This window comes from Dipodomys spectabilis, unplaced genomic scaffold, assembly GCF_019054845.1.
Source record: "Dipodomys spectabilis isolate Male_0828 unplaced genomic scaffold, ASM1905484v1 ptg000188l, whole genome shotgun sequence".
NCBI lineage: Eukaryota > Metazoa > Chordata > Mammalia > Rodentia > Heteromyidae > Dipodomys > Dipodomys spectabilis.
In genome coordinates this window covers 2825614-2852965 of record NW_024870865.1, presented here as the reverse complement: position 1 = coordinate 2852965, position 27352 = coordinate 2825614, and the positions used below count along the sequence as shown (strand labels likewise).

At 46.6% G+C, this 27352-nt stretch overlaps 2 protein-coding genes across 2 annotated transcripts; both read right to left on the bottom strand.

Moving 5' to 3' along the window:
* Nucleotides 1-7305: 7305 nt before the first annotated feature.
* Cort (cortistatin) lies at nt 7306-8856 on the bottom strand. Its single transcript, XM_042695643.1, has 2 exons — nt 8740-8856; nt 7306-7589 (listed from the first exon to the last, which is right to left on the bottom strand). Exons 1-2 carry the CDS (start codon nt 8854-8856, stop codon nt 7362-7364), a joined length of 345 nt encoding a protein of 114 aa, XP_042551577.1. The 3' UTR covers nt 7306-7361.
* Nucleotides 8857-11573: 2717 nt separating this feature from the next.
* LOC122121457 (centromere protein S-like) lies at nt 11574-22696 on the bottom strand. Its single transcript, XM_042695681.1, has 5 exons — nt 22555-22696; nt 20180-20303; nt 19047-19080; nt 15921-15987; nt 11574-12523 (listed from the first exon to the last, which is right to left on the bottom strand). Exons 1-5 carry the CDS (start codon nt 22603-22605, stop codon nt 12392-12394), a joined length of 408 nt encoding a protein of 135 aa, XP_042551615.1. The 5' UTR covers nt 22606-22696; the 3' UTR covers nt 11574-12391.
* Between the last annotated feature and the right edge of the window lie 4656 nt (nt 22697-27352).

Here is a 27352-nt window from a genome sequence, read left to right as displayed (position 1 = left end):
CAAAAAAACAAACAAATGTACTCATTACCTTGCCCATGTAGTTGTAACCCCTCTGTACGGTATTTTCATAATTAAAAAAAAAAAAACAAGCTCAGGGACAGCACTCAGACCTTGAGTTTAAGTCCCAGAACTGGCACCAGAAAAAAAGAAAAAGAAAAACAAACCTGCAAAAATAAATGTTTGTTTGTTTGTTTTAGGACAGAAGTGTTTCATGTTAAGATAATTTTGGGTGAGTGTGATGGTGCATTCCTGTAATCCCAGTACTACAGGGAGATACTTATAGTCCTAGCCACTTGGTAGGCTGGGGCACGAGGATTTTTTTTTTTTTATTTTTACGAGGATTTTTTTAATCCAGGAGTGAGACTCAAAGGAAAAAAAAATTCAAGAAGTCACATAGGATATAGGCCAATCTTTTGTGGTCTGTTCTGTGTACTGAAAGACAACTAGTATTCACTGTTCACCTACTCAATACCAATAGCTGCCTCCAACCACTCAGACTACTAGCAATATTCCATGCACTTCCAAAATGGCACTGGAAGGCCATGTACTAATGGTTCACCCATGTATTCCTAGCTACTCAGGAGGCTGAGATCTGAGGATCGAGATTCAAAGCCAGTCCAAGCAGGAAAGTCCTCGGGGCTCTTATTCCCAATGAACCAAAGAAAACCGGAAATGGTGCTGTGGCTCAAGTGGTAGAGTGCTCACCTTGAGCTGAAGAGCTGAGAGACAGCGCCCAGGTCCAGAGTTCAAGCCCCACAACTGACAAGAAAAAAAAAATCTATTGAGGAGGCGCTGCATAGCTTTTCTTGGATTTTTCTGGGGGCAAAGTGCAGTGACTTGCTTCCCATCCCATCACATGGCAGCGTTCAGAGGCAGCCTCTGCTTCTACTTCTAGCAGTCTCTCTACTTTGCCTTTAGGTCGTTACACCTCTGCATCCAAGATCACTGGTTTTAGTGTTACCAGAGCAGTAGATCAGCGCCTACTCCAACTGGGAAAAGTCTATCATATGTCTGCAGCATAACTGCTGAAATGTTCCAGCCAAGCCTGGTGGCTCACACCTGTAACACCAGCTACCAGGAGGCTGAAGTCTAAGGATCATGGCTCAAAGCCAGCCTGAACAAAAAGTCCCTGAGACTCTGATCTCCAATTAACTACCAAAAAAAAACAGAAGTAGAGCTGTGGCTCAAGTGATAGAGCGCTAGCCTTGAGCAAAAAAGCTTAGGGACAGCACCCAGGCGCTGAGTTCAAGCTCCAGTACTATCATCAAAATATAAAACATAGCCGGGTACCAGTGGTTCATACCTGGAATCCTAGCTACTCAAGAGGCTGAGATCTGAGGATCGTGGTTCAAAGCCAGCCCAGACAGTAAAGTCCATGAGACTCTTATCTCCAATTAACCACCAGAAGACCAGAAATGGTGCTTAGTTCAGCCTTGAGCTGAAGAGCTCAGGGACAGCATCCAGGCCCAGAGTTCAAGCCCCACTACCAACAACAATAACCACCACCAGAAAATTACATAGATATAGATATAGATGTAATTTTGTGGAGTTTTTGTGTGTTGCATTGCTTTTAGCTAAGTCTCATTTTGTTGCCCAGTCTGGTTTCAAACTCCTAGTTCAAGTCATCTTCCCACTTCAGCCTCCTCAGTTGGACTATAGGCACATACCACCAATCTTGGTTTATTTCCTTTATCTCTGTCAAATACACTGGAGAGCTTTAATTGACTGGTCTGGATGTTGATATGAGTATTCTGTACTTGAAACAAACCCAACCCCACCATCCTAATTGGATAGGGCGATTGTAAAAGTACTATGGGGAAAGAGGGGAGTGGAATCGAGAGTTTGAGACCAGCTTGGGCTATACCAAGGCCCTCTTGGGAAGGGAGGAAGGGAAGGGAACAGTAGTAGGCTTTAGGATACAACAACCTCTTTAGGCAATATACACAAGGTAAACCTTAAGGGACCAAGGTTGAGAGAATGAATGAAGTACTACGAAAGAAAGAGCTCAGAACCCAGCAAGATAGCCTAAGAAGAGTGGGCCTTGTCATTTCCCCAAGGCAGAAAGACAGAGGTGGGAGGCCTCTGTCTGTAAGTCTGTAGGGCAAAGGCCTTAGTCTGCAAACTCTAGCCCAAAGATGTAGTGAGAGCGGCAAATACATTAGATCACCTCTGTACCATTCAGCTTCCCTTTGCTACTGTGCCTCAGACCTTCTAGAATAGAAACTTAGCAACACAGCAATATGTCTAAAAATAGGAGAGAGCCAATGGGGCTTGCCCGCTCTTCTGGTAGGAGAAAAGAATGTCAAAGAAAGCAACGGGGACTAATGAACTCTCCATTAACCATGTTCCATTCTTTCAACTCGAGTCAAATGTCGGTCCCCATTAGGCAATTGGCTTTGACAGAAGCTATGCTAATTACCACTTACCAACCTTTAATTTCTGGGTAAAAGCAAGGGGAAAAAAACTAATGGATTTTTCATTTTCCAGCGAGAAAGGAATAAAATAATAGTAGGTCTGCTTAAATATATATTGCATTAATTACAAGAATTAATAACGTGCCTTTTTATTCACCAGATTGTTTAGCTATTTAATTTCCTAATTAACTTTCTTTTTCCCTTCAGAGTTTATCCCTATTTTTATTTTATTTGTAGAGTTCTGCCTTAAGTTATTTTGGCTGGATTTTATGCTAATTGAAGTTCTAAGAGCTTGGAAATCTATTCACACAGTTCTCTGCACAGCTTCTACAGTGAGTCTTACACCCTGTTTGAACAAAACTTGCACTGGAGGGCAGGAGGCTCTGTTCCCCCTGGCATTTCCACAGCACAGACTCTAAAAGGTGACTACATTTATGCAAGGTTGTATTGTATGTATATGTGGCGGGGAGGGTGGAGAGAACTGGTGCTTGAACTCAAGCCCCAGAGCTTTTCCTTAGTTTATGTTGGTGTGCTACCACTTGAGTCACACACCCACTTCCAGGTTTTTTGGTGGTTAACTGGAGGCAAGAGTCTCACAGACTTTTCTGCCCAGGCTGGCTTAGAACCACAGACCTCAAATCTCAGTCTCCAGTGTAGCTAAGATTACTGGTGTGAGCCAACAGTTCCCACTAATGACTTCAATAAGACAAATGTTTTGTTGTTTTTAATCACTTACACAATTAAAGTGCTGAATGAAAGCTGGAGTGTATGCTCAGTGGTAGTGTGTTCTCAGTGTGTGAGAAACCCTAAGTTCAAGCCCCAACACCAGAAAATAAAGAAAAAAAAAATTTTTTTTTCCTTTTTTTGCCAGTCCTAGGGCTTGAACTCAGTGCCTGGGCACTGTCCCTGAGCTTCTTTTTGCTCAAGGCTAGTGCTTTACCACTTGAGCCACAGTGCCACTTCCAGCTTTTTTTTTGTTGTTGTTTATGTGGTACTAAGGAATGGAAGCCAAGGCTTCACTCGAGTGCTAGGCAAGTGCTCTACGCTAAGCCACATTCCCAGCCCAAAAGAATGACTTACCATTATGAGAAATCAGAAATAGTAGGTTGTTCATCCGTCTTCCCTTCCAGTTTAGAAACTAATTATTTCCCTTCTTTTCAATACCTACACAGGTTTTCCTTTTCTATCAAAATGGAATCCATCTCTCTACTGAGGAAGTTACTAGTTAAGATTCAGGGCCTCCCACCCACAGGTGTTACTTAAATGGTGGTTTCAGTATCTCCCAAGTTTACAGGTCCAGAGTTCTGAAAGCCTGGAATGCTCTTCTTCAGCTCTGAAACAGGAGTGTTAGGAAGGGCTTCCTTGAGAATGCCAGTCCTACCCAATACTTGCCCTACACTTCAGGATTTTTATTCAGGTGACACAGGCTGGAAATAATAGCAAGTGGATGAATTGAAGCTGTCCAGGTTCTGACACCCCAGAACCTCAATACACTTCTGATTACATTTAACTACAGTGTAGTTTAAGTCTACAGTGTAGTTTAAGACTTTGAGAATACAGTCTACTTGGATTGGGCATTGACTCAAATGGTAAAGCACCTGACTAGTAATCATGAGGCCCTGAGTTAAATCCCCAATACCTACATAAGAAAAAAAAAAAGGACCCAAATATTCATGGTAAGGAATTGCCATTTCACTCTTACTTGTTAAATCATGGGCATATTCACCTAGCCTAACATGGCAGTAAATGCCAACCAACCTTTTTTTTTTGGTTGTTGGTCGTGGGGTTTGAACTCTGGGCCTGGGCGCTGTCCCTCAGCTCTTCAGCTCAAGGCGAGCGCTCTACCACTTGAGCTACAGCGCCACTTCCGGTTTTCTGGTGGTTTATTGGAGATAGGAGTCTCACAGTCTCTCCTGCCCGGGCTGGCTTTGAACCGCGATCCTCAGATCTCAGCTTCCTGAGTAGCTAGGATTATAGGCGTGAGCCACCAGTGCCCGGCCCAACCAACCTTTTACCAAGGCCTCTGAACTAAAGTAGCCCACATTTGATGGATTTCTTGGCAGTAGAACCCCATTATCCTCAGATCCCCAATCTTAAAGTTCTGTGATGGAGGATCCCAACTGAAATGGAAAAACAATGAATGCTTATTTCTTCTAGAAAGACCTTTAAAAGACGAAGTTCTGGAGTTAGCTGGCCATTTAGGCACACATCTTCTGCCAGAGCACTGACCCAATTCTTGGCCTCCTACAGCTGCTGCGCTGGGAAATGTGGACACTATTAAGTCCCTTCCATCACATTAGACTTTACTCAGCTAGTAATTATGAATATGCGCTCAGCTCTGCAGAAAGCACAACGGAATGGTCAGCAGTCATGCTTGGGGTCTGCTCCCCTGGTGTCTGGAGAAGAAGATAATGTCCCAAACTTTCAATTCTCATCTAGGAAGTTAAGTCCATTTCCTACAACTACAAAATCCCACTGCAGTGGCCTCTGTACCCGAATCTTCTCTCGAGATTTCTACCTTACAAACTTCTTTTGTGTGTGCTAGTTCTGGGACCTGAACCCAGGGCCTGGGTGCTGTCTTTGAGCTTTTTTGCTCACGACTGCCATACCTCCACTTCTAGCTTTTTGGTGATTAACTGGAGATAGGAGTCTCACGGTCTCTCCTGCCTGGGCTGGCTTTGAACTGAGATCCTCAGATCTCAGCCTCCTGAGTAGCTAGGATTACAGGCGTGAGCCACCAGCGCCCAGCTCCTTCCTTCCTTCCTTCCTTCCTCTCTCTCTCTCTCTTTCTTTCGTCAATCATAGATAGGGCTTGAACTCTGGGCCTGGAGGCTGTCCCTCAGCTCTTCAGCTCAAGGCTAGCACTCTACCACTTGAGTTACAAGCTGGGGTTAGAGGCATGGCTCAGTTGGTAGAGCAATAGCCAATGAACAAAAGCATCAGGTACTGAGTTCAAGTCCCAGTCTCAGATCCAAGGAGAAAGCAAGCAATCGGGAGCCTGCAGCTTACACCTGTAATCTTAACTACTCAGGAGACTGAGGGATCATGGTTCAAGCCAGATCAGGCAGGAAAGTCTGTGAGACTCTTATCTCCAATTAACACCAGAAAACCGGAAGTGGCGCTGTAGCTCAAGTGGTAGAACGCTTGCTTTGAGCTGAAGAGCTGAAGGACAGCGCCCAGGCCCAGAGTTCAAGCCCCACGGCTGACCAAAAAAAAAAAAAAAAGAAGGAAGGAAGAAGGGAGGGAAGGAGGGAAGGAGGGAGGGAGGGAGGGAGGGAGGGAGGGAGGAAAAAAGAAAACAAGCAACTTGTTTTTTCCTCTTTTTTTTCTTTTTTGCCAGTCTTGGGGCTTGAATTCAGGCCTGGGCACTGTCCCTGAGATACTTTTACTCAAGGCTAGCACTCTACCATTTGAATCACATCACCACTTCTGGCCTGAGAAACTGAACCAGGGCTTCATGCATACTAGGCAAGCACTCTACCACTAAGCCACATTCCCAACCCTGTTGGCTCCTAATTTAAATCAAGCAAACCAAGTCCTGTTCAGTGAGTGTCTGGGCAGTTCATCAGCATTCTCTGGTCTGTTTGAATGGAATTCTTCTCACTTAACCACTATTCACTGGAAATTACAGAGGAATGAGGGAAACATATGAAAATTATACACAAAATATATAGCACATGTCATTGTCCTAGACAGTGTCCTAGGGCAGACAGCCTTCTGCTGCTGTGTGTCTGGTTTGAAATAATACTTTCATGAGGAGATGTCTTTCCTCACAAATCAAAACTGAAGCCATAGTCTACAAAAAGAACTGGACCAAATTAAGTTGTTAATTAAAACTGATACATAATAGCAAATTCCAATGTAACTTTTATAAACCTGTCCACATGATGTCTATTTAATAGCATATCACTTGTTTTTAAATTAATTTTAGCTAAAACCAGAGGAATAATTACTTTGCTCTTTGAGCACAATGTTAAAACAAAAACTTGCTTGAGGCCGCCTACTAGTGGCTCATACCTGTAATCCTAGCTACTCAGGAGGAAGCTGTTAATTTTTATTTTTATTTTTTTTGGTTGTGGGGCTTGAACTCTGGGCCTGGGCGCTGTCCCTCAGCTCTTCAGCTCAGGGCTAGCACTCTACTACTTGAGCCAGAGTGCCACTTCTGGCTTTTTTCTGCTTATGTGGTACTGAGGAATTGAACCCAGGGTATCATGCGTACAAGGCAAGCACTCTACCATGAGCTCCCTTCCCAGCCCCTATATATATATATTCTTAAAAGAAAAATAAATGTAAATAAGATGCTATTCTGAACTCCTAAATCTGTAGCTATTTTACATCAAAGGAGGGAAGATGTCACTTCCAGCACAAGAATTGATAAGAAAAAAAGCTACCAATATCAAAAGTGTTCTCTTTGGGTTCCAAATTACTCCAAATACTGTTGGTATTGGGTATTATCAAAAATTATTTATTTGTTCATTTTTCTTTATTATTACTATAAAGGTAATGTACAGATGTTATAAAGATGTAGCCATACAGTTGTATTGTTATGTAAAGGTGATGTCTGATTGATTGTGCTAGTATTGGGGCATGAACTCAAAGCTTCACACTCCTGTTTTTGTTTTTGCCAATCCTACGACTTGAACTCAGGACCTAGGAGCTCTACTTGAGCTTTTTTGCTCAAGGTTAGTGCTCTACCATTTGAGCCATACTTCTACTTCCATCTTTTTGCCAGCTAGTTGGACATTCCAGCCTAGACTGGCTTTGAACTGTGATCCTCAGATCCCAGCCTCCTAAGTAGGCTAGGATTATAGCATGAGATACCAGCTCATAATGTACATTAAAAAAATACTTCACAAATGACATTGGAAAGGGAAGAAAGGCCCTTGCTATTTAATATGCTTTGTCTGGATCCATCACCGCATTTCACATGTGTAAGCAGGGTGAGGTTTATTTGCAGGAGGAGAAGGTCTTCCAGAAGAAATTCTTGCAGCGGGTTTTCTCTGTTTTCTCCCGGCGTGGGGGCTGCTGAAGGGGTGGATCTTCCTGGCGCTTGGCTATGTTGCTGGTGTCTCCTCCGATGAGAGCCCCGGCATGAGCCTGGGCGGTCCACTCATGCCACCAAGCCAGGAAAGTCAGGAGGCTGTTTGCCTTTACTTCAGCCCCTTCCTGCAGAGGCTTTTACAGAGAAGCAGATGATAGAAGAAAGAAAAGTCAACCTTTGGACTCAGCCAACATTAAAGATGGCCAATCTGATCTCTTCCTTACAAAAGGAAACGAAAGATACTCATTAACCATAAATCACATTTTCATTTAAAGGACGAGAAAGAGAATTCCTTAAAGAAATTACTCTAATTGGAGAAAACGAAAAGTTGCTAATTCTCAGACAAGAGAAAAAGCCATCATTCTTGCTGAGGTTCTTAATTAGAAGAGGCCAGGAAATCCATCATATTCTGGCCCCTTCCTCAAGAGACTAGCAGGCAAATAAGAAGCCTCAGAGGTGATGGCAGATCAGCTAATTTAGCTTGCTTTCTCATCTTTAGATACTCCTGGACATCTGCAAATCGCCCTCCAAGACAGGTCGGATTGAGATGCTAAATTCTGTTCTCTTAAATTCCTTAGGAAGCTTCCTGATGATAAATGACTATCTGAAACTTATAAAGTAATTTCGGAGAAAAATCCATTTTTAATGGCCAACTTTTATGTACTTTTTTCTTGGAACTTTTTCAAAAAGGAAAGAAGAGGAAATAAATCACCTCATGAAGTTACAAACTCTCACTATGGTGAATGTAATGATGCCAATTAATCGGAGCTAGTGAGAGAGTAGGGCTGGGGCTATAAATCAAGGCTCTGCATGTACGCGGGAGGAATACTGGCAGGAGTCACTCAAGTGTACCACATAGCCTGGAGGAAGCATTTAGTGTCTCAGACTGGCAGATGCAGGACATGCTCCCCCGAATGCAGAGATCTTACAGAGGTAAATGTGGTCTCAATGGGACCTTCCAGACTCTCACGATGGTCACAATGCCAATAGAGAAGCTGAAGCTGGGTTGTAGTGGCTCATGCCTGTAATCCTAGCTACTCAGGAGACTAAGATCTAAGGATCAAGGATAGAAACTAGCCTGGGCAGGAAAAGTGAGACTTTTATCTCCAATTAACCAGCAAAAAGCTGTAAGTGCAGGTATGGCTTAAGTTGTAGAGCATCAGCCTTGAGGGAAAAGCTCAGGGACAGTACCAAGGTCCTAAGCCCCAGTACTAGCACCAAAAAAAAAAGGAAAAAAAGAGACAAGCTGAGAACAGGCTAGCTAGGCAAACAGGGCCTACTCACCACACGGTCCTGGCCGGCGGCGCCCCGCTCCGGCTGAGAAGCTGTGGTGCCCCAGAGCAGCAGCAGCAGCAGCCCGCACACACACGGCCACTTCCTTCCAGCTCTGGCATCGCCCATCCTTGGAAGCCCCGAGACCTGAACCTGCGTTTGTGGATGTACGCGTCTTCTTTGGAGATGAAGGCTCCAGGGCCAGTGGTTTTTGTGTCTATCCATGTTGGTCATAAACCGCGACGCCTCTCCGCACGCTCACATGCAGTGACGCACGAGCCAAGCAATCAAGGCCCACAAAAGCATTTGGGGGTTGGATTTAGCCCCTTAATTAAAGCCTCAGGTCTTTTCCTGTGTTTAGAGTGAATTTGCTCTTATTTTGGAATGCATGTGTGCTTGCTTCTGAGAAAGTTCTACTTCCTCGTAATTATGCCTATAGCCAGCAGGAAGCCATGAGAACAAAACCAAGTGATTTAACATAATATAAAATTAGCCTTGGATAAGGAGCTTAAAATATGAAAATCTGCCCAAATATAAAGTCTGACTGAGGGGCTGGACACAGCTTGGGAGAGTACGTGCGGAGCATGTGTGACGCCTGCTTCCATTCCCAGCACCCAAAGAGAAAAACAAACGCACCCGAGAACCAGCGACGAGGGCTCAGGAGGACACAGTGGCAGCACCTCTGGGTCCACTCGACTCCAGGCAAGGATGAGCCGGCTACTGCGCCCTAGCACCGCCTTCTGCGACACAGGCCATACCCCTGTCCCTGGGTAGCGGGTGCAAGAGGAGCCACAAGCCCTTCCCCTCCCCCGTCTCCAACAAACCCACAGATCCCACAGACCTGGTGGTTCCCAAACCCCCACAGAGGACAAAGACCAACACTCGTGTATGTTTCAAGTGGAGGGCTCCAGCCTCGTACACAGGCTCAGGGTCAGCGCACAGGCCCCAACTCAAGCCCCAATGGGGCACCAAAAAAGAAAGAGAGAGAGAGAGAGAGAGAAAGAAAGAAAGAAAGAAAGAAAGAAAGAAAGAAAGAAAGAAAGAAAGAAAGAAAGAAAGAAAGAAAAAAAGGAAAGAAAGAAAGAAAGGAAAGAAAGAAAACCACAAAAATCTCTGAAATTGTGAGGTGCTGGTGGCTCTTGCCTGTAATCCAAGCTACTCAGGAGGCTAAGATCTGAGGACCATGAGGCAAGGAAATCAGTGAGGCTCTTCAATAAACTACTCAAAAAAGCCAGAAGTGGAGCTGTGGCTCAAGTGGTAGCGTATTTAGCCTTAGGCAAAAAAACTCAGGGACAGTACCTAGGCCCTGAGTTCAAGCCCCAGGACGGACAGATGGACATGGACACACACACACACACACACACACACTCCTCTGAAATTCACACAGCTACTAAATTGGTAAATCAAGATACAAATTAAGATCTGCCAGGTGCTGGTGACTCACTCTCATAATCCTAGTTACTCAGGAGGCTGAGATCTGAGGATCACAGTTTGAAGGCAGCCTGATGAATAAAGTCCATGAGACTCTTCTTTCCAATGAACCACCAGAAAACCAGAAGTGGAGCAATGGCTCTAAGTGGTAGAATGCTAGCTGTGAGCAAAAGAGCTCAGAGACAGCACCCAGTCCCTAAGTTCAAGGCCTACAACCAAATAAACAAACAGAGGAGCACCAGTGGCTCACACCTGTAATCCTAGCTACTTAGAAGGCTGAGCTCTGAGGATCATGGTTCAAAGCTAACCCATGCAGGAAAGTCCATGAGATTCTTTTTTCTTGTTGGTCATGGGGCTTGAACTCTGGGCCTGGGTGCTGTCCCTCAGCTCTTCAACTCCAGGCGAGTGCTCTACCGCTTGAGCCACAGCACTACTTCTGGTTTTCTGGTGGTTTATTGGAGATAAGAGTCTCTTAGACTTTCCTGCCCAGGTTGCCTTTGAACCATGATCCTAAGATCTCAACCTCCTGAGTAGCCAGGATTACAGGCAGTGCCCAGCTTATCCATGAGATTCTTATCTTTACTTAACCATCAAAAAGTCAAAAGTAGAGCTGAGAATGTGGCTTAGTGGTGGAGTGCTTGCCTAGCATACATGAAGCCCTGGGTTCGATTCCTCAGTAACACATAAACAGAAAAAGCTGGAAATGATGCTGTAGCTCAAGTGGTGGAGTGCTAGTGTTGAGTAAAAGCAGCTCAGGGACAGTGCCCAGGCCCTGAGGTCAAGCACAGGACTGGCAAAAAAACAAACAAACACAAAACACAAAGAAGTCAAAAAGTAAAGCTATGGCTCAAGTGGTAGAGTACTTGTCTTGAGAAAGAGAAGCTGAGGGACAGTGCCCAGGCCCTGAATTCAAGTCTCAGCGCACACACACACACGCACGCACGCACGCACGCGCACACACACACACAGTCTTTGAAAAAAAAAGTAAGAAAGGAAAGGCTGGGCGTTGGAGGCTCTGAATTCAAGTCTCAGCACACACGCACACGCACACGCACACATACACACACACACTCTTTTAAAAAAAAAAGTAAGAAAGGAAAGAAGGCTGGGCGTTGGTGGCTCATGCCTATAATCCTAGCTACTCAGGGGGCTGCGATCTGAGGATCACGGTTCAAAGCCAGCCCAGGCAGGAAAGTCCATGAGACTCTTATCTCCAATAAACCACTAGAAAACCGGAAGTGGCGCTGTGGCTCAAGTGGTAGAGCGCTTGCCTTGAGCTGAAAAGCTGAGGGATAGCGCCCAAGCCCAGAGTTCAAGCCTCATGACCGACAAAAAAAAAAAGTATGAAATACCATTTAAATACCATTTCTGATATGGCAACCAAAGTGGCACAGGTTTAAAAACAACACTAGTAGTCAGAGAGCTAAATAAATACAGCTTTATTCACCTAGGCTGCACTAAACTAGAAGCTGTAATATAGTGAAGAAATAACCGTGATTTCTGTGTGAAAAAAAAAATCAGTCATGTTTAATTGCTAACAACATTTTACCAGCTGCAGGATACTGAAGTCATGGGACATAGCGTTCACATTCAGGCCTTTCTCACAGGCTTGAGGAAGACATGGAGATATTTTGCTGGAATCCCCAGCTTTCTTTTAAACTAGCTTCTGAAGTTAATGGCTTACAAAATACAGCACATAAGCCACCTCACCATTTTTTTTTTCTTTGAAAGCATCTCTATTTATCCTGTCAGAATTCACTTTGTGGCAGGCAGGGACATCATTATAACTCTACCCATCTCTAAGCAAGTCCAAGATGAGACCTCCACTTAAGTCAGAACTGAATATGTTGTTGGGGGGGGGGGGGGGCGTGGGGGTGGAGGGGAGGAGTATGTGGAGTAAAGTTCCCCTTACAGAGGGAGGCATGGTGGGAACAAAATACCAAGTTCAGAGAGAGAGAAACAACCAATCAGCAAGGCCCATGGGCAAGCAGCAGCCAATCAGAAGAATCTCAAGTAACACCATTAAAATCTGTCCCCAAGCCCACACCAGCACAGCAGCAGCAGCCTCTGCCTCATGGCAAGGCTGCCTATGCGGTCCTTAGCCACATTCAAATAGTTTTGCTACTCGTGGAAAAAAAGGAAGAAAGGATTCCCTTGGCGACACTACTCAGGGCCGAGGCAGCTCTACCTGCTGAAGGCCGCCTTATTCCAGAGCAGAGAAAACACTTCACTCTCACTCTACCATCTCTTCGTCTGCGTGCTCCCTGGGGTTTTTGTTTCCATCCTCCAATTTCTTTTTCTTCTTTGTTTTTCGTTCTAGATTAAACTGAGCAATCTCCTCATTCTTCTCTGTGATGTATTTTAGCTACAAGAAAATAAAATGAGGCTGTATTACTGTATTTAAAACTGGTGGGAAAACACTGTATACACCTGAGGGAGAAATAACCAAACTACACCCATCCTAACCATTTCTACTTAAAGAACTTGTGGAAAAAAATAGAATAACCTTGGTGACATTACAGTTAAATCAGTTGCTTTTATTTTCTTCCTTGGAAAAATCTATGTCTTTCCAAGAACTATTTATCAATGTAAAAATTCCTTGAGTAATTTAAAAAGTTAAAAATGTAAAGTTTAGCCGGGGGCCAGTGACTCATACCTGTAATCCTAGCTACTCAGGAGGCTGAGATCTGAGGATTACTGTTCAAAGCCAGCCTGGGAAGGAAAGTCTCATCTCCAATAAACCACCAAAAAACTGGAAGTAGTACTGTAGCTCAATTGGTAGAGCACTAGCTTTGAGCTGAAGAGCTGAGGGACAGCGCCCAGGCCCAGAGTTCAAGTCCCATGACCACCACCACCACCAACAACAAGAAAAAAGTAAAGTTTAACCAAGAATGAGGACACACACCTGTAACTCAGCATTCAGGAGGCTGAGACATCAGAGTTCAAGGCCAGCCTGGACTGCATAAACAGTTTGTCTCAAAAACAAAAGCTGGCTGGGCACCGGTGGCTCACGCCTGTAATCCTAGCTACTCAGGAAGCTGAGATCTGAGGATCAGGTTTGGAGCTAGCCTGAAAAGTCCCTGTGAAACTCTTATCTCCAATTAACTACTCAAAAATGGAAGTGGTGCTGTGGATTAAGTGGTAGAGTGCTAGCTTTGAGCCCAAAGAGGCTCAGGGACAGTGTCCAGGCCCTGAGTTCAAGTCCTACAACCAACAAAAAAACATAAAAACAAAAGCTGAGTGTTGGTGGCTCATGTCTGTAATCATGAGACTTTTATCTAGCTACTCAGGAGAGGGACAGCTGAGGACTAAAGTCTAAAGCCAGCCTGGACAGAAAAGTCCATGATAGTTTTTTGACTGTAGGTACCTTGTGTGGCTTCAATTCTTGGTCTGGGTGCTGTCCCTGAACTTTTTTGCTCAAGGCTACCACTTGAGCCACAGCACCACTTCCAATTTTTTGGTGGTTAATTGGAGATCAGAGTCTCACAGGAAAGGTGGCTCAGTGGTAGAATGCTTGCCTTGCATGCATGAGGCCCCGGGTTCAATTCCTTAGTACCACATAAGCAGAAAAAGCCAAAAGCAGTGCTGTGGCTCAAGCGGTAGAGCACTAGCCTTGAGCTTAAGAGCTGAGGGACAGTGCCCAGGCCCAGAGTTCGAGCCCCACAACCAAAAAAAAAAAGTGTCTCACAGACATTCCTGCCTGTGCTGGCCTCAAACTACAATCCTCAGATCTCAGACTCCTAGTAGCTAAGATTATAGGCATGAGCCACTGGTACCTGACTAACATGAGACTTACCAGCAAAATGCCAGAAGTGGCTCAAGGTATAGTGACAGTCTTCGGCAAATGTAAAGTGAGAGTGCAGGCCCTGAGTTCAAGCTCCACTATTGCACAAAATAAAATAAAATAAAAAGCAGGGGACCAAGAACGAAGAGACCAACGGTACATGGTCTCCCTGATAAGTGGATGCTAAATCCAAAATGTTAGGTGATACGACAAAACTAACAGGACTTAAGAAACAAAGAACCCCCGCTCATCTGGTTGAACCACTACTAAATATCCCCATGCTGCTGATCACAAATATGGTATATAACATGTGAACACTGTTATATATTACAGACTGTGGTAGACAATTTGCTCCAGGGAAGTTAGAATGAACTTGTGACTTTGAAATTATGTAATCACTTAATCACAATCAAAAAAAAAAAAAAAAGAACCTCGGGGAAGGGAGGGAGGGAGGGGATGGTAGGGGGAAAACAATGGAGGGGGTAACAATGTTCAAGAGGAAGTGTACTCATTACCTCACTCATGTAACTGTAACCCTCTGTATAGTATCTTTACAATAAAAAAAAAAAGCAGGGGAGTCTGTAGCAGGCACACCAGTCACAAATATACTGTTAAAGCACGAGTGCCTGAGGCGCAGGTGCCTCACACCTATAATCATAATTGCTCAGAAGGCTAAGATCTACAAAATGGTAGTTCAAACCAGTCCAGACTGGTGAGACTCTGTCTCCAAAATAATTAGCAAAAGCTGGGCACCGGTGGCTCATGCCTGTAATCCTAGCTACTCAGGAGGCTAAGATTTCTGAGTATTGCAGTTCAAACTCAGCCCAGGCAGGAAAGTCCATGAGACTCTATCTCCAATAACCCACTCAGAAAATCGGAAGTGGCACTGTGGCTTAAGTGGTAGAGCTCTAGCCTTGAGCTGAAGAGCTGAGGGACGGCACCCAGGCCCAGAGTTCAAGCCCTGTTCCCAACAACAACAACAACAAAAGCAAAAAGTTGGGTGGAGTTGCTGCTCAAGAGGCAGAGCACCAGCTTTGAGTGAAAAGACTAAGGGATACCACCTAGGCCAAGTTCATCCCCAGTACTAGCAAACTTAGTACAGGAGCGCCTGCACATGCACGCGCACACACACAGTAAGTCTATATAAGCCAGGCAAGCAGGGAAGCCTACAGTCTTAGTTACTCAGGAAACAGAGAACAACTTGAGCTCCAGAGTTCCAGGTCAGATGGGGGAAGCAAAAGCAAAAACAAAGTCCTTGTGAACTGTCTCAAGAGCCATGCAAACACATTCACTGAAAATCTATTTATTGAGCCCTTCCTGTATGCCAGGAATGTTCTGGAGACAGAGATGGAACATAGTACAAAGAAACAAAGAACACTGCCCTTGTGTGTCCTGGCTCTGCCCACTGACCTTGGCCACCCGCCTGGGGCCCCGGGTGCCAAGTGTTATCACCTGGGAAATGAGGACTTGGTCAAAATAATTTCTACACTTGAAAACAGGGAAAACATGCCTTTTCCTGCACATTCAGTTTTACAGAAACTTTTTCCACCCTGGGTCCGTCAGAAGTGTGGGATAAGCTAATCACCCACACAGACCAGCCCCTAACCATGCACAACATGGTGTGAATGAAACACAGGAGTAAAAGTTTTGAAATATTACAAAAGAGGCACGTTATAAAATCTACAGACTCCTGATTAGAAAATCTCAAATTGGCTTTGCAAGATCCATCATAATGAAAAGAAAGAAACAAACAAACAAAGAAACAAAGAGGAAAGAAAGAAAGAAAGAAAGAAAGGAAGAAAGAAAGGAAGAAAGAAAGAAAGAAAGATTATAAATTACAGGCAGGTCTGAATGGTTCAACCAGTTCCAGTTGTTAACGCAAGGTGCCCTGGGGAATAACTTCCTGGCTTCCGGTGATTAATTGGGAATAATGTATTCTGATGGAAAAGGGGAGACAGGAAAGAGATTTGTCTCTCACCAGTGAATTACTCCTCCTCGCTAAGAGCTTCACATCGTCGGTGTTAATTGTGCTTCTTTTCGCGTGTCTGTGGAAAGGGCAGAAACAAGTCACCAACATGTTTGCTAGTGTTTAAAGTTGGGATGAAATATAAAAGCTCAAGGATCTGGAAGTAGCCCATCTTTTAAGATGAAGGACATTAAGGAACAAGGACAGACATGCAAGTGAGGTTCTGAGGCAAGATGCCAAGCGAAGAGGGAGACGGAGGGCCAGCAGAGCCCACCTGTCCGCTGGGGAGGGGTGGGGAGCGGCTGCGGAACGCGAAGGAGCCGACAGAAGCCCTTCCAGGAGCAGCCTAGAAAGAGCAAGATGCTCAGGGAGCAACTTTAGTGGAGGGAGGAAAAAAAAAAAATCACCCTCAAAACCCACAGATCACCTCTGCTTAAATAGACATTAAATAGTTGAACAAAGAATCGCTGTGAAGTGTGGCAAAGATCCGGAAAGTGATTTCTAAGGGCTGAATTAGAGACAAAGCACATGCAGATCCTCGGGACCCTGCCCTGCCAGCTGTGGCTCCCCGTGCTCCCCTCACAGCAGCTGAGGGGGAACAAGAGCGCCCTTCACACTGAGGCTGCTTTTGGGTTTTGGTTGTTTTTTTTTTGGTCGGTCGTGGGGCCTGAACTCTGGGCCTGGTCGCTGTCCCTCAGCTCTTCAGCTCAAGGCAAGCAAGCGCTCTACCACTTGAGCCACAGCGCCACTTCCAGTTTTCTGGCTTGGAGGCCAGAACCTGGACCAAAGCCCTCATCACAGTCATCTTTTCCTTGCTAGGAAAGACTATGTGAAGTAAGCATTATTCAGTTATTTATTGCTCTGATTACATTTCTGGCCAATACTAACTTCAGCCCAAAATAAGAACTTCATAAGCAGAAGTGGGATCTCTGTATCCTTAATAAAGCGGTCAGCACATACTGGTCCTCACTGAATGTCTGCCAAGCTAAAGATGAAATCACCAGAAATACTGCTCTGTTGTTCCACCAAATAATCTTTTTTTTTTTGCTGGTCGTGGAGCTTGAACTCTGGGCCTGGGCACTGTCCTGAGCTCTTCAGCTCAAGGCTAGCACTCTACCACTTGAGCCATAGCACCCACTTCCAGCTTTTTCTGTGTATGTGGTGCTGAGGAATCGAACCCAGGGCCTCATGCATGCAAGGCAAGCACTCTACCCCTGAGCCACGTTCCCAGCCCCCCACCAAATAATCTTATACATCTTCCTAAATGCACAGTGGTCGTGTGCCATTTCACAACATCTGGCGTCACTGTGTGTGTGTGTGTGTGTGTGTGTGTGTGTGTGTGTGTGTGCATATGCATGCACACTGGCACCAGGGCTTGAACTCATCAAAACCCCTCACTCTTGCTTAGCTTTTTCTCCCTTTTTAATTTTTTCCTGCCAGTGTGGGGCTTGAATCCAGGCCTGGGTGCTCTTCCTGAGCCTCTTTGTGCTCAAGGCTAGCTAGTGTTCTACCACTTTGGTCACAGCACCATGTCCAGCTTTTTCTGAGTAGTTTACTGGAGATAAGAGTCTCATGGACTGTTCTGCCTGGGCTGGCTTCAAACTGCAACCCTTGATCTCAGAATCCTGAGTAGCTAAGATTAGGCTCAAGTGGGAGTTCAACCACCAGTGCCACCAAACACACACACATATATACACACACGGAGCCACGCATTGGGGCACACACCTGTAATGCAGGTGCTCAGGAGAATGAGGCAGGAGGACCAAGAGTTTGAGGCCATCCTGGGCTATACTGAAAGACCTTGTCTCAAAAGAAAAAAGCAAACTAACCCAGAGTCAAATACAGTGGCAATGCTGTAATCCCAGCATTCAGTAGATATGAAGACTCCAAGTTTGAGGGCAACCTGGACTACACAGCAAGACCTAAAAGCTCAATAATATGTTACCATGCTATTCCTAATGGTGTGTGTGTGTGTGTGTGTGTGTGTGTGTGTGTGTGTGTGTGTGCATGTGCACACATGCGCACCAGGGATGGAACCCAAGGCCTGACACATGCGAGGCAAGCCTCTACAGGGTATACCTCCAGCCTCTACTTTCATTTTGGTTTCTGGAATTTTTATGAAAGTACTTTAAGTTTTTTAATGATTTCCACAGCTAGCACAAAGATGGCAAGTGAAGACGGAACGCATATTTCATGGGACATCGTGGAGGGTAACCTAAGGCCACCTGTCTGAATTAACGATGAATACGCATCCCATAATACCCCTGTGCTCTTGGCCAAGTGGATGATGCTAAGCGGTTTTTAGGAACTGATATATACAGGCTTAGGAGAGATTTAGAGCCTGCCCTCTGAGAACCTACTGCTTTAATTCATTCAAAACATTCATCCCAGAAACAAAGAGCTAACGGGAGCAAGGTGAAAAGTATGGGGTGTAGGAAAGGCTGGCACCAATCAGAAGTGGTCGCAAATTAAAAAGCTTTAGCTCTGTCAGGCCTTAGTCATTCCAACTGAGGCATAAAAGCAATTCGTGGCGATTGTTTCCAATTACCTGTGGTACTAATTGAAGAGAAGAGCATAAATCACCTGTAAAAGCCCCAGCCTCAAAGGGTGAAATCGAGTCCCCCCACTTTTCACAACTGTGGCGGTTAACAGCCTTGCCTGTCATCATGTGCACACCTGCGGGCGATCACCGCGCACACGTGAGGCCCCGGCCTCGTAGCGTGGGCCATTCTCAGGCTCACACCTGGTTTCCAAAATGATCAACACCGCCCCTAAACCCCCCCAACCCCCCTCCCCCCCCAACCCCCCCCCCCCCCGCCCGCAACCTCCCCACCACACACAATCAGCGTCCTGGGGACATTACTCAGATATTTTCAACCTGGAACTGAAGAATGGTTTAAAAAAAGGCCAGAAATATACTTGGAGAACTTCAAAAACTGCCAAGACAAGTGTGAATCAACGTGATTACAGCAGATGTTCTATTCCTGCAGAATGATGAGCCATGCGCACGCCGCCGGGCCAGGCCTGGCCTGCCCCCCCCCCCCCCACTTCATTCCCACAAAGAGCCAACGCACCAGCAGATGGACAGTGTCAATAAAACATAAACATAAGCATCACACCATCAAGCTCTCTACCCACCTTGCAAACATCTCAAGGTCTTTGGCAAAATTATCTGAAAGAAAAAAAAAAAAAGGTAATGCTTTAGCTGCTTTTACCTCTACCTCATTTTAGGAGGAAAAATGAAATCTCACACACTCAGTAGAGTGAGTACTAGCACAGAGCCTTTTTTTTTGCTTGAACCCAGGGACTGTGCACTGTCCCTGAGCTTCTTTTGCTCAAGGATAACTCTACCAATTGAGCCACAGTGCCACTTTTGGCTTTTTCTGTGTATGTGGTATTGAGAAATCAAACCCAGGACTTCAAGCATGCCACTTCTAGCTTTTTCTGTGTATGTGGTATTGAGAAATCAAACCCAGGACTTCCAGCATGCTAGGCAAGCACTCTACCACTAAGCCACATTCCCAGGCACCCACAGAGCCTTTTAAAGGTGAACAGAGGTGCTTCAGACGGGCCCCACGGTTTCATAACTGCACAGAGCTGTCTCAATCATCATGACTTCTTTGTCTCTCCAAACAACTGCCACCCACTGTGACTTCACCTCTGCTTTCTTTTTGTCGGTCATGGGCCCTGAGCTCTGGGCCTAGGCGCTGTCCCTCAGTTCTTCAGCTCAAGGCTAGTGCTCTACCACTTGAGACACAATGCCACTTCCAGCTTTTTCTGCTTATGTGGTGCTGAGGAATCGAACCCAGGACCTCATGTGTGTGAGGCAAGCACTCTACCACCGAGCCACCTTCCCAGCCCTTCACCTTTGCTTTCTACACACAATCCTTTAACTTGAAATTCTGCTAAACAAATTAGTGCTTGCAAGGACAATCATTTTCCCAGACAAGGAAATACCAATGCTCTCAAACTTTAAACATAAAAATGTTTAAAGCATTGAAATACAAAATCTGTACTGTTCCAGCCATCAGGGCAGTTTAAAACATAATAAAAATACAGGTGCTAATGGCCCAATGTTAGTATAATGGGGGGGGGGGGAACCCTCATAATTCTTCTCCTATTCAAATCTCCCAGTCCCAGAAGGGCATGAAGACAGAGGCCAAAAATGCTCTGTGCAGGTAAGGCATGCTCCAGCCACAGTCTGGCCCACAGCACCCCCCGGGCAGCCGAAGCTTTGGGATTTATAGCAGAGGAAGACTGGGGCTTCGTACCGCACTGCCGAAAAGTCAGCTCAGAAATTGCTGCGATGGTCTGTTTGCTGAACGGCATCTCTTTGTCCAACTCAACTTCTTTGCAAAGACAACCAACTGTATAGTGAACTGCAGCCTTTAGCCTCTGGGGGGAAAAATAAAGTATTTCATGGGAAGGTTGCAAATAAGAGCTTTCCATGCCTTAAGAAAAAAAATTAAGGCGGGTGTCAGTGGCTCACACCTGTAATCCTAGATACTCAGGAGGCTGAGATATGACGATCACGGTTCAAAGCCAGCCTGGGCAAGAATGTCCATGAGACTCTTATTTCCAATTAACCATCAGAAAACCAAAAGTGGCACTGTGGCTCAAGTGGTGGAGCAGCTGCCTTGAGCTGAAGAGCTGGGGGACAGTGCCCAGGCCCAGAGTTCAAGCCCACAACTCACCAAAAAAAAAAAAAAGGAAGGAAGGAAGGAAAGAGAGAGAAAAAAAAGAAAGAGAAAGGAAGGAAGGAAGAAAGGAAAGAAAGAAAGACATGTCAGCAGGGAGAGAAGTCAAGTATGGGGGTGACTTTCCCCAGTTATTACACAACTAAGCACTCATTCCTGAGGTGCAACGGCCCATGCTCAGTGTCTGGGGAACATGATGACAAACCAGACAGGGACTCGGCCCTTAGGGTCGTTAATCAAGTAAAGCCAGCAGGATCCCACCCCTCTATTACCAGACCCCAGCAGCCCCCGGCTAACACACCACAAAGAACAAAAGCATAGGACACCAGGAAAGGCTGAAGAGCACACCTGACCCGCCTTTGCAAGTTTGTGGGTGCACCTGAGCAGCCTTTCCAGCAAACACATTTTAGACATACTGGGAATCAAACCCAGTGCCTTGCACATGCTACGCAAGCACCTTGCTACTGGGTTATATCACCAGCCTTGAGCAAACCATATCCCACCCCCCTTTAAGGGCAGTACTGGGGCTTGAATTCAGGGTCTTTTGCTTATTAGGCAGGCACTCAAGTGGCTCTGCTTTGGTTATTCTAGTTATTTTTCAGGTAGGGTCTCACATGTCTGCCCAGGCTGACCTCAGAGCAGGATCTCCTGCATAGCTGGCACTACAGACATGAACCACCACACCAGGCTTATTAGCAGAAATGGGATCTTGGTAACTTTTGCCTGCGCTGGCTTCAAACTTCTTCCCATCTCCACTTCCTGAGTTTGTGAACAAAATGTTAACTAGAGGTGAATGCTGGTGATGGCCTCCTCCGGGTGCTCCCCGCACTATTCCTTCCATTTCCCGCAAGGTGTGAAGGCTCCGAACAAGAGCTGCTGACACTCCTGGCTTCCTGGGCAGAAAATGCTCTGCCCTCTTCCCTCGGCCAATCCCCTTGCAGGCTGCCACTCACCACAGAGCAATATTCCCATGACTGTCTCCACACTAGAATCGCGCTGCTGATGAAAGGAAAGATTGAATCCCCCTAACAAACGCAGCCGCGGAAGTCCTGGACTGCCGTCATCTATCCATTCAACCTACCGGGAGAGGCAGCGGTTCCAATTCAAAACTTTCAAACTGTGTTTGAGCCTAGGGCACAAACTCGTGTGACTGCAATCACAAGTTGGAGTAGCTAAGAATGCGAACCCAGGACTTGAGGGTGGGCTCTGGGAGAGGGTGACCTGCCAAGATCTGAATCCTCTCTGCAACGATTTCCTCCTCTGTAGACCTGACAGTTAATGGCTCCAGGGGTCTGCGTTGCACAGCTTTGGTTTCTACTGCCCGGCGCTCAGTGCACTACTTGGGCTTTATTATTATTATTATCATCATCATCATTACTATTATTAGTCGGTCGTGGGGCTTGAACTCAGGGCCTTGGCGCGGTCCATAAACGTCTGTGCTCAAAGCTAGAGCGCTACCACTTGAGCCACAGCGCCACCTCCTGTTTTCTCACAGACTTTCCTGCCCGGGCTGGCTTTGAACCTCGATCCTCAGATCTCAGCCTCCTGAGTAGCTAGGATGACAGGCGTGAGCCACCGGCAGCGGGTTCTGTTTTTTGGTTTTAAAGACAGTGTCCTTGCGAAGCGCACCCTGGCCTTGAAGTCGGGATCCTCCCGCCTGCGCCTCTGGAAGGCTGGATTCTCCGTTCGCCATCCACACGCCACCCTCACAGCTCGCCGGGCTCCCTGGCGCCGCCCTGGAGTCGGCCTCAGCGCACCACGTCATTCGCCCGGTGCCCGCCCTGTTGCCGTGGAAACCAGCACACGCCCCCACGCGGCAGCGGCGCGTGCGCAGTCCATCTGCGCCCGGGAGGGCGAGGCCGGCCCTGCGGAGAGGCCAGCAGGGGCTCCGGAGGCTCTTGAGCGCCCTGCGCGGCCCTGGCCTTGCCGGGACCTCGTTTGTCCGGTACCTGCTGGTAAGAGAATCGCTGTTGCTCCTCGGCTTCCTCCCCCTCCTCCATCACGGTGAGCCGCGCCACGCGGGAGTGCGAAGGTGGAAGAAGGAGACGGCAGCACCGTCGGTCGGATCGGGTTTTCCCGCCGCGGCGCTGGGCGACGGGCTGCGCGCGGGGTCAAAGCGCGAAGCTCCTCCCCTTCCCGCCCCGCGCGCGCCCCCTGGCGGCCGCCCTCGGCCACGGTCTCTGGGAGGGCAGCCCTGCGAGGCGGGGCGTGACCCCGCTGCACGCCAGCCGAGACTCGAATCTGGCCGGTGCTTAACCAGGAGCTCTCCGCGGAAGCGTTTTGTATGTAGGTACAGAATGTGTTACAATAAATAGTTACAATACATAGAAAGGGAGGAGGTAGAAGCCACCGTGAGCCAACTATGAAATGCAATGCTGTCTTTATGGGCGATAACAATAACAATTTTTTAAAAAACTGTTACACGGATTGAGCCTTAGCTACTCAGGAGGCTGAGGATGGAGATTCAAAGCCAACCTGGGCAGACAAATCCAAGAGACTGATCTCCAGTTAACTAACAAAAAGCTGGAAGTGGAGGTGTGACTCAAGTGGCAAAGCACCAGCTGTGAGCAAAAGAGCCAAGCAAAAGCATAAGAAGCTGAGCTCAAGACCCACTACCCCCCCCAAAAAAAACCCTCAGTCTCAAAATCAAACAAACAAAAAGGAAACATAGAAGTTAGGGCTAGGGTTATAGCTCAGTGCTACAGCTCCTGAGGGGCTTTGGGTTCCATGCCCAGCATAGAGGGGGAAATAAAGAAAAACAATGGAGCCCTGTTGGATCTTTTCTTCCATCCCAAGTTTATTCTTTCAGACCATCATCTGTAGAAAGGATTTCTTTGCTGAATCAAATAGTAATATTCAAATACTGGAAGAATAGTTCCTCAATTTGTGACTGTTCACCATGTAATCACAACAGCGAGGACATACAGTCAAGTTTTATCTGCACTAGCAGTGTGTTCTCCAGCACTCTGTTAAACCGACAGTTAACAGATTGAATCTGTTTGTTTCCAGGGTGTCAGTACTGCCACCGTGTGGGATAGTACCATTTGATCACATAAGACAGAAGGTAAAAGACATGTGCAGGCACAGCAAATCCATACACAGATACATGTAAATAAAGTGAAATAGGGGCTGGGAAGGTGGCTCAGTGGTAGAGCGCTTGCCTTGCATGCATGAGGCCCTGGGTTCGATTCCTCAGCACCACATAAGCAAAAAGAAAAAAGCCGGAAGTGGCACTGTGGCTCAAGTGGTAGAGCGCTAGCCTTGAGCTGAAGAGCTGAGGGACAGCGCCCAGGCCCAGAGTTCAGGCCCCATCACCGGAACCCCCCCCCCCCAAAAAAAAAAGTGAAATAGGATAACAATGATGAGTTCTGAGTATCCTTTTTGTCATAATGTAAAGCATGAATTTAAATAATTAATTTTTTTTTTTTGCATTTTGGGGGATGAATCTGGAGCTTCATGCTTGCTAGGCAAGCTTTCTCTACCACTGAGTCCCTACTCTTTTTGCTTTGTGGTGATGATACTGCTGTTCGAACATAGCCCCTTGAACTTGTTTTTTGTGGAGGTTGTTTTTTGCCAGTCCTGGGGCTTGAACTCAGGGCCTGGGCACTGACACTGAGCTTCTTTTGCTCAAAGCTGGCACTCTACCATTTGAGCGACAACTCCACTTCTGATTTTTTTGGTAGGTAAGTGGAGACCAGAGTTTCACAGACTTTCCTGCCCAAGTTGACTTTGCATTGCAGTCCTCAGATCTCAGCCTCCTGAGTAGTTAGGATTACAGGCATGAGCCACCAGCACCAAATTAAGATTTAGTTTATTTTTTTCTTAGTTATTTGCCAATCCTGGGGCTTGAACTCAGGGAGAGCTCCGTCCCTGAGCTTCTCTGTGCTCAAGGCTAGCACTCTACCACTTGAGCCAAAGAGCCACTTCCGGCTTTTTTTGTGTATGTGGTACTGAGGAATCAAACCCAGGGCTTCATGCATGCTAAGCAAGCACTCTACACTAAGCCACATTCCCAGCCCCTCATTTCTTTATCTTGCATTACATGTGGGTTGAGGTGGGAATGGAGAGGCAAAGAGCCTGTATAGACATTTTTAGGTGTGAACTGTCCAGCCCCCTACCCATCCCCTTAGCTTCTGCCTGTGGAAATCATCCACCTTACCTGACGTGTTGTTCAACACCACCTCTGATTTCAGCACACAAGAGGCCTGGAGTTTGAGGCCAGCCTAGGCCACAAAGCGAGATCCTGTCAGTGCTATCACCTTGCACCCCTTCTCATTTTAGAGCCATTGCTTCCCAGGGTTAATGGATATCACTGTGGCGGCGTGTGGAATACTCAGGCAAGTAAGTCTGAGGAAAAGGAGCGGTATTAGAGCATACTAGAGATTTATTTGGCTGATGCTATCTTGACTCCATGGAGTGGTAGGTACACAAGCTGGCCACTAGATGTCACCATTGCTCCATACCACGAATAAAGCTGCCCACTTGCACTGTGAAGAGCCGGTGGCCTCCCATTCTAAGTGGCTTGCTGGTAAGCGAAATGCACAGACCAGGATTGGTGGCTGGCGGTGTTTGACGTCCCCAGCCTCCTCCCTCCTGCAGGGTGGGTTGCCAACCACCAGGTGGGTTCTGAGTGCAGTGTACAGGGTCTCCTCAGGGGCCCCTCTGCAGATCTCAGGGCTGTTTGCTTCTTCAATGCACTTGCATACCTCTAGGCTTGGCATTTGCTTTCCTTGCGTACGGGAGTGAGTGTGTGTATGTAGTGTGTGTTGGATGTTTGTGCATGTAGTGGGAATGTACTGGTCCACAGACCAATAAAGCTCCAAGGACCAGCAGCCACTCAGGGAAGCATGGAAGTGAATGCAGTCCAGAAGCTGGCAGCTGCCCCCCACCCTGCAGCCCTGCCCCTGCCCAAGCGCAGGGGTCCAGAGACAGGCTCTGACTCACCACCCACAGCACCAAGTCCAGTATTAAGGTGTCAAAAAGAAGCATCTTCAGTTCTGGCATTACTTACAATCCCTCCCTCCCCCACCCCATTTTTTTAGTATTTTTTAAAAATCTTTGTTTATTGCTTATCATTATCTAATTTTATGAATTTTTGTTTTGTAATTTAAAAAAAATATTGGGGGGCCAGGCGCTGGTGGCTCACGCCTGTAATCCTACTCAGGGACTGAGAGCTGAGGATCGGGTTCAAAGCCAACCTGGGCAGGGAAGTCTGTGAGACTCATCTCCAATAAACCACCAGAAAACCAGAAGTGGTGCTGTGGCTCAAGTGGTAGAGTGCTCGCCTTGAGCTGAAGAGCTGAGGGACAGTGCCCAGGCCGAGTTCAAGCCCTATAACCAACAAAAAAAAGAAAAAAAAAGATGTCAGTCCCTAGGCTTGAACTGAAGGCTGAGGCACTGCCCTGAGCTTTTTTACTTAGGGCTAGCTTGAGCCACAGGCTCCACTTCTGGCCTTAAATTTTTGGGGGAGTGGGGAAATTGGGGGGAGGTAATGGAATTTGCTTAAAAAACTTATTTAAAAATTTTTTTCTAAGCTGGCTTCCAACCACAATTCTGCGATCTCAGCTTCCTTTGTAGCTAGGATGACAGGTGTGAGCCACCATGCCCCACTTTTTTAAGTGAGAAAATACACATACGCAAGTGTCTTGTGACACAGCAGTGACCTCATGGTATAGCCGAAGTCTAAGGCCACCCAGGGCAAGTCTTTTGCTAAAACTAACCAAGGGGCCAGGCGCTGGTGGCTCACACCTGTCATCCTCACTCCTTGGGAGGCTGAGATCGGAGGTTCTGAGTTGGAAGTTAGCTGGGACAGAAAAATCCATGAGATGCTTATCTCCAACTAATCACCAAAAAGCTGAAAGTAGAGCTGGGGCTCAAGTCGTAGAGTGTCAGCCTTGAGTCGAAAAGGCCAAGCAAGAGCAAGAGGCCGAGTTTAAGCCCAGCACAAAAAAACAAGTGTTTCTCTGTCTCTCAGATTTCTAGGTATGAGAAAAGGTATTTTCTGTCAAACCAAAGTATATCTGGTATGGAATATTGATGTTTCCTGGAAGCATTTGCTTTGTTTACTTCAGCTATAGTTATTATCTGTTCTGCTTGCTACCAACTAGCCACGTTAGGGAGATTAATCTTGTGTTGAAAAAGTTAAAATAACAAACTGTAATTGCTAAGTGGGGAAAAAAAGTAAACCTTTGACAAGAATTAAAGAATGGCCCCTTTCTAAGCGTGGTAGTCAGCTGTGCGTAGACTGTGAGCCTAGCTCCTTGATGAGGGGGAGACCAAGCGTAGCACGCTGCCCTGCAGGTGTGCCTGCCCAGCACTGCACCCTGTTCTGCAACAGTAAATTGCCTTGGGGCTGGGAAGGTGGCTCAGTGGTAGAGCGCTTGCCTTGCATGCATGAGGCCCTGGGTTCGATTCCTCAGAACCACATAAGCAGAAAAAGCCAGAAGTGGTGCTGTGGCTCAAGTGGTAGAACGCTAGCTTTGAGCTGGAGAGCTGAGGGACAGCGCCCAGGCCGAGTTCAGGCCCCACAACCACAAAAAACAAAACAAACAAACAAAAACCTGCCTTGATGATACTCATGTCTGACCGGGGAGAGTGGTGCATTTCTAACACAGGTGAGGCCGGAAGGGGCAGGCAGCAGCCTGTCCTCACAACCTGGCAAAATGTTTGCAAGCGGACTTGGCTGGACACGCGGTGCGTGCACGGGGCTGGGTCACGGAGTCAAGGCCGACGTGGGCCACACAGTGA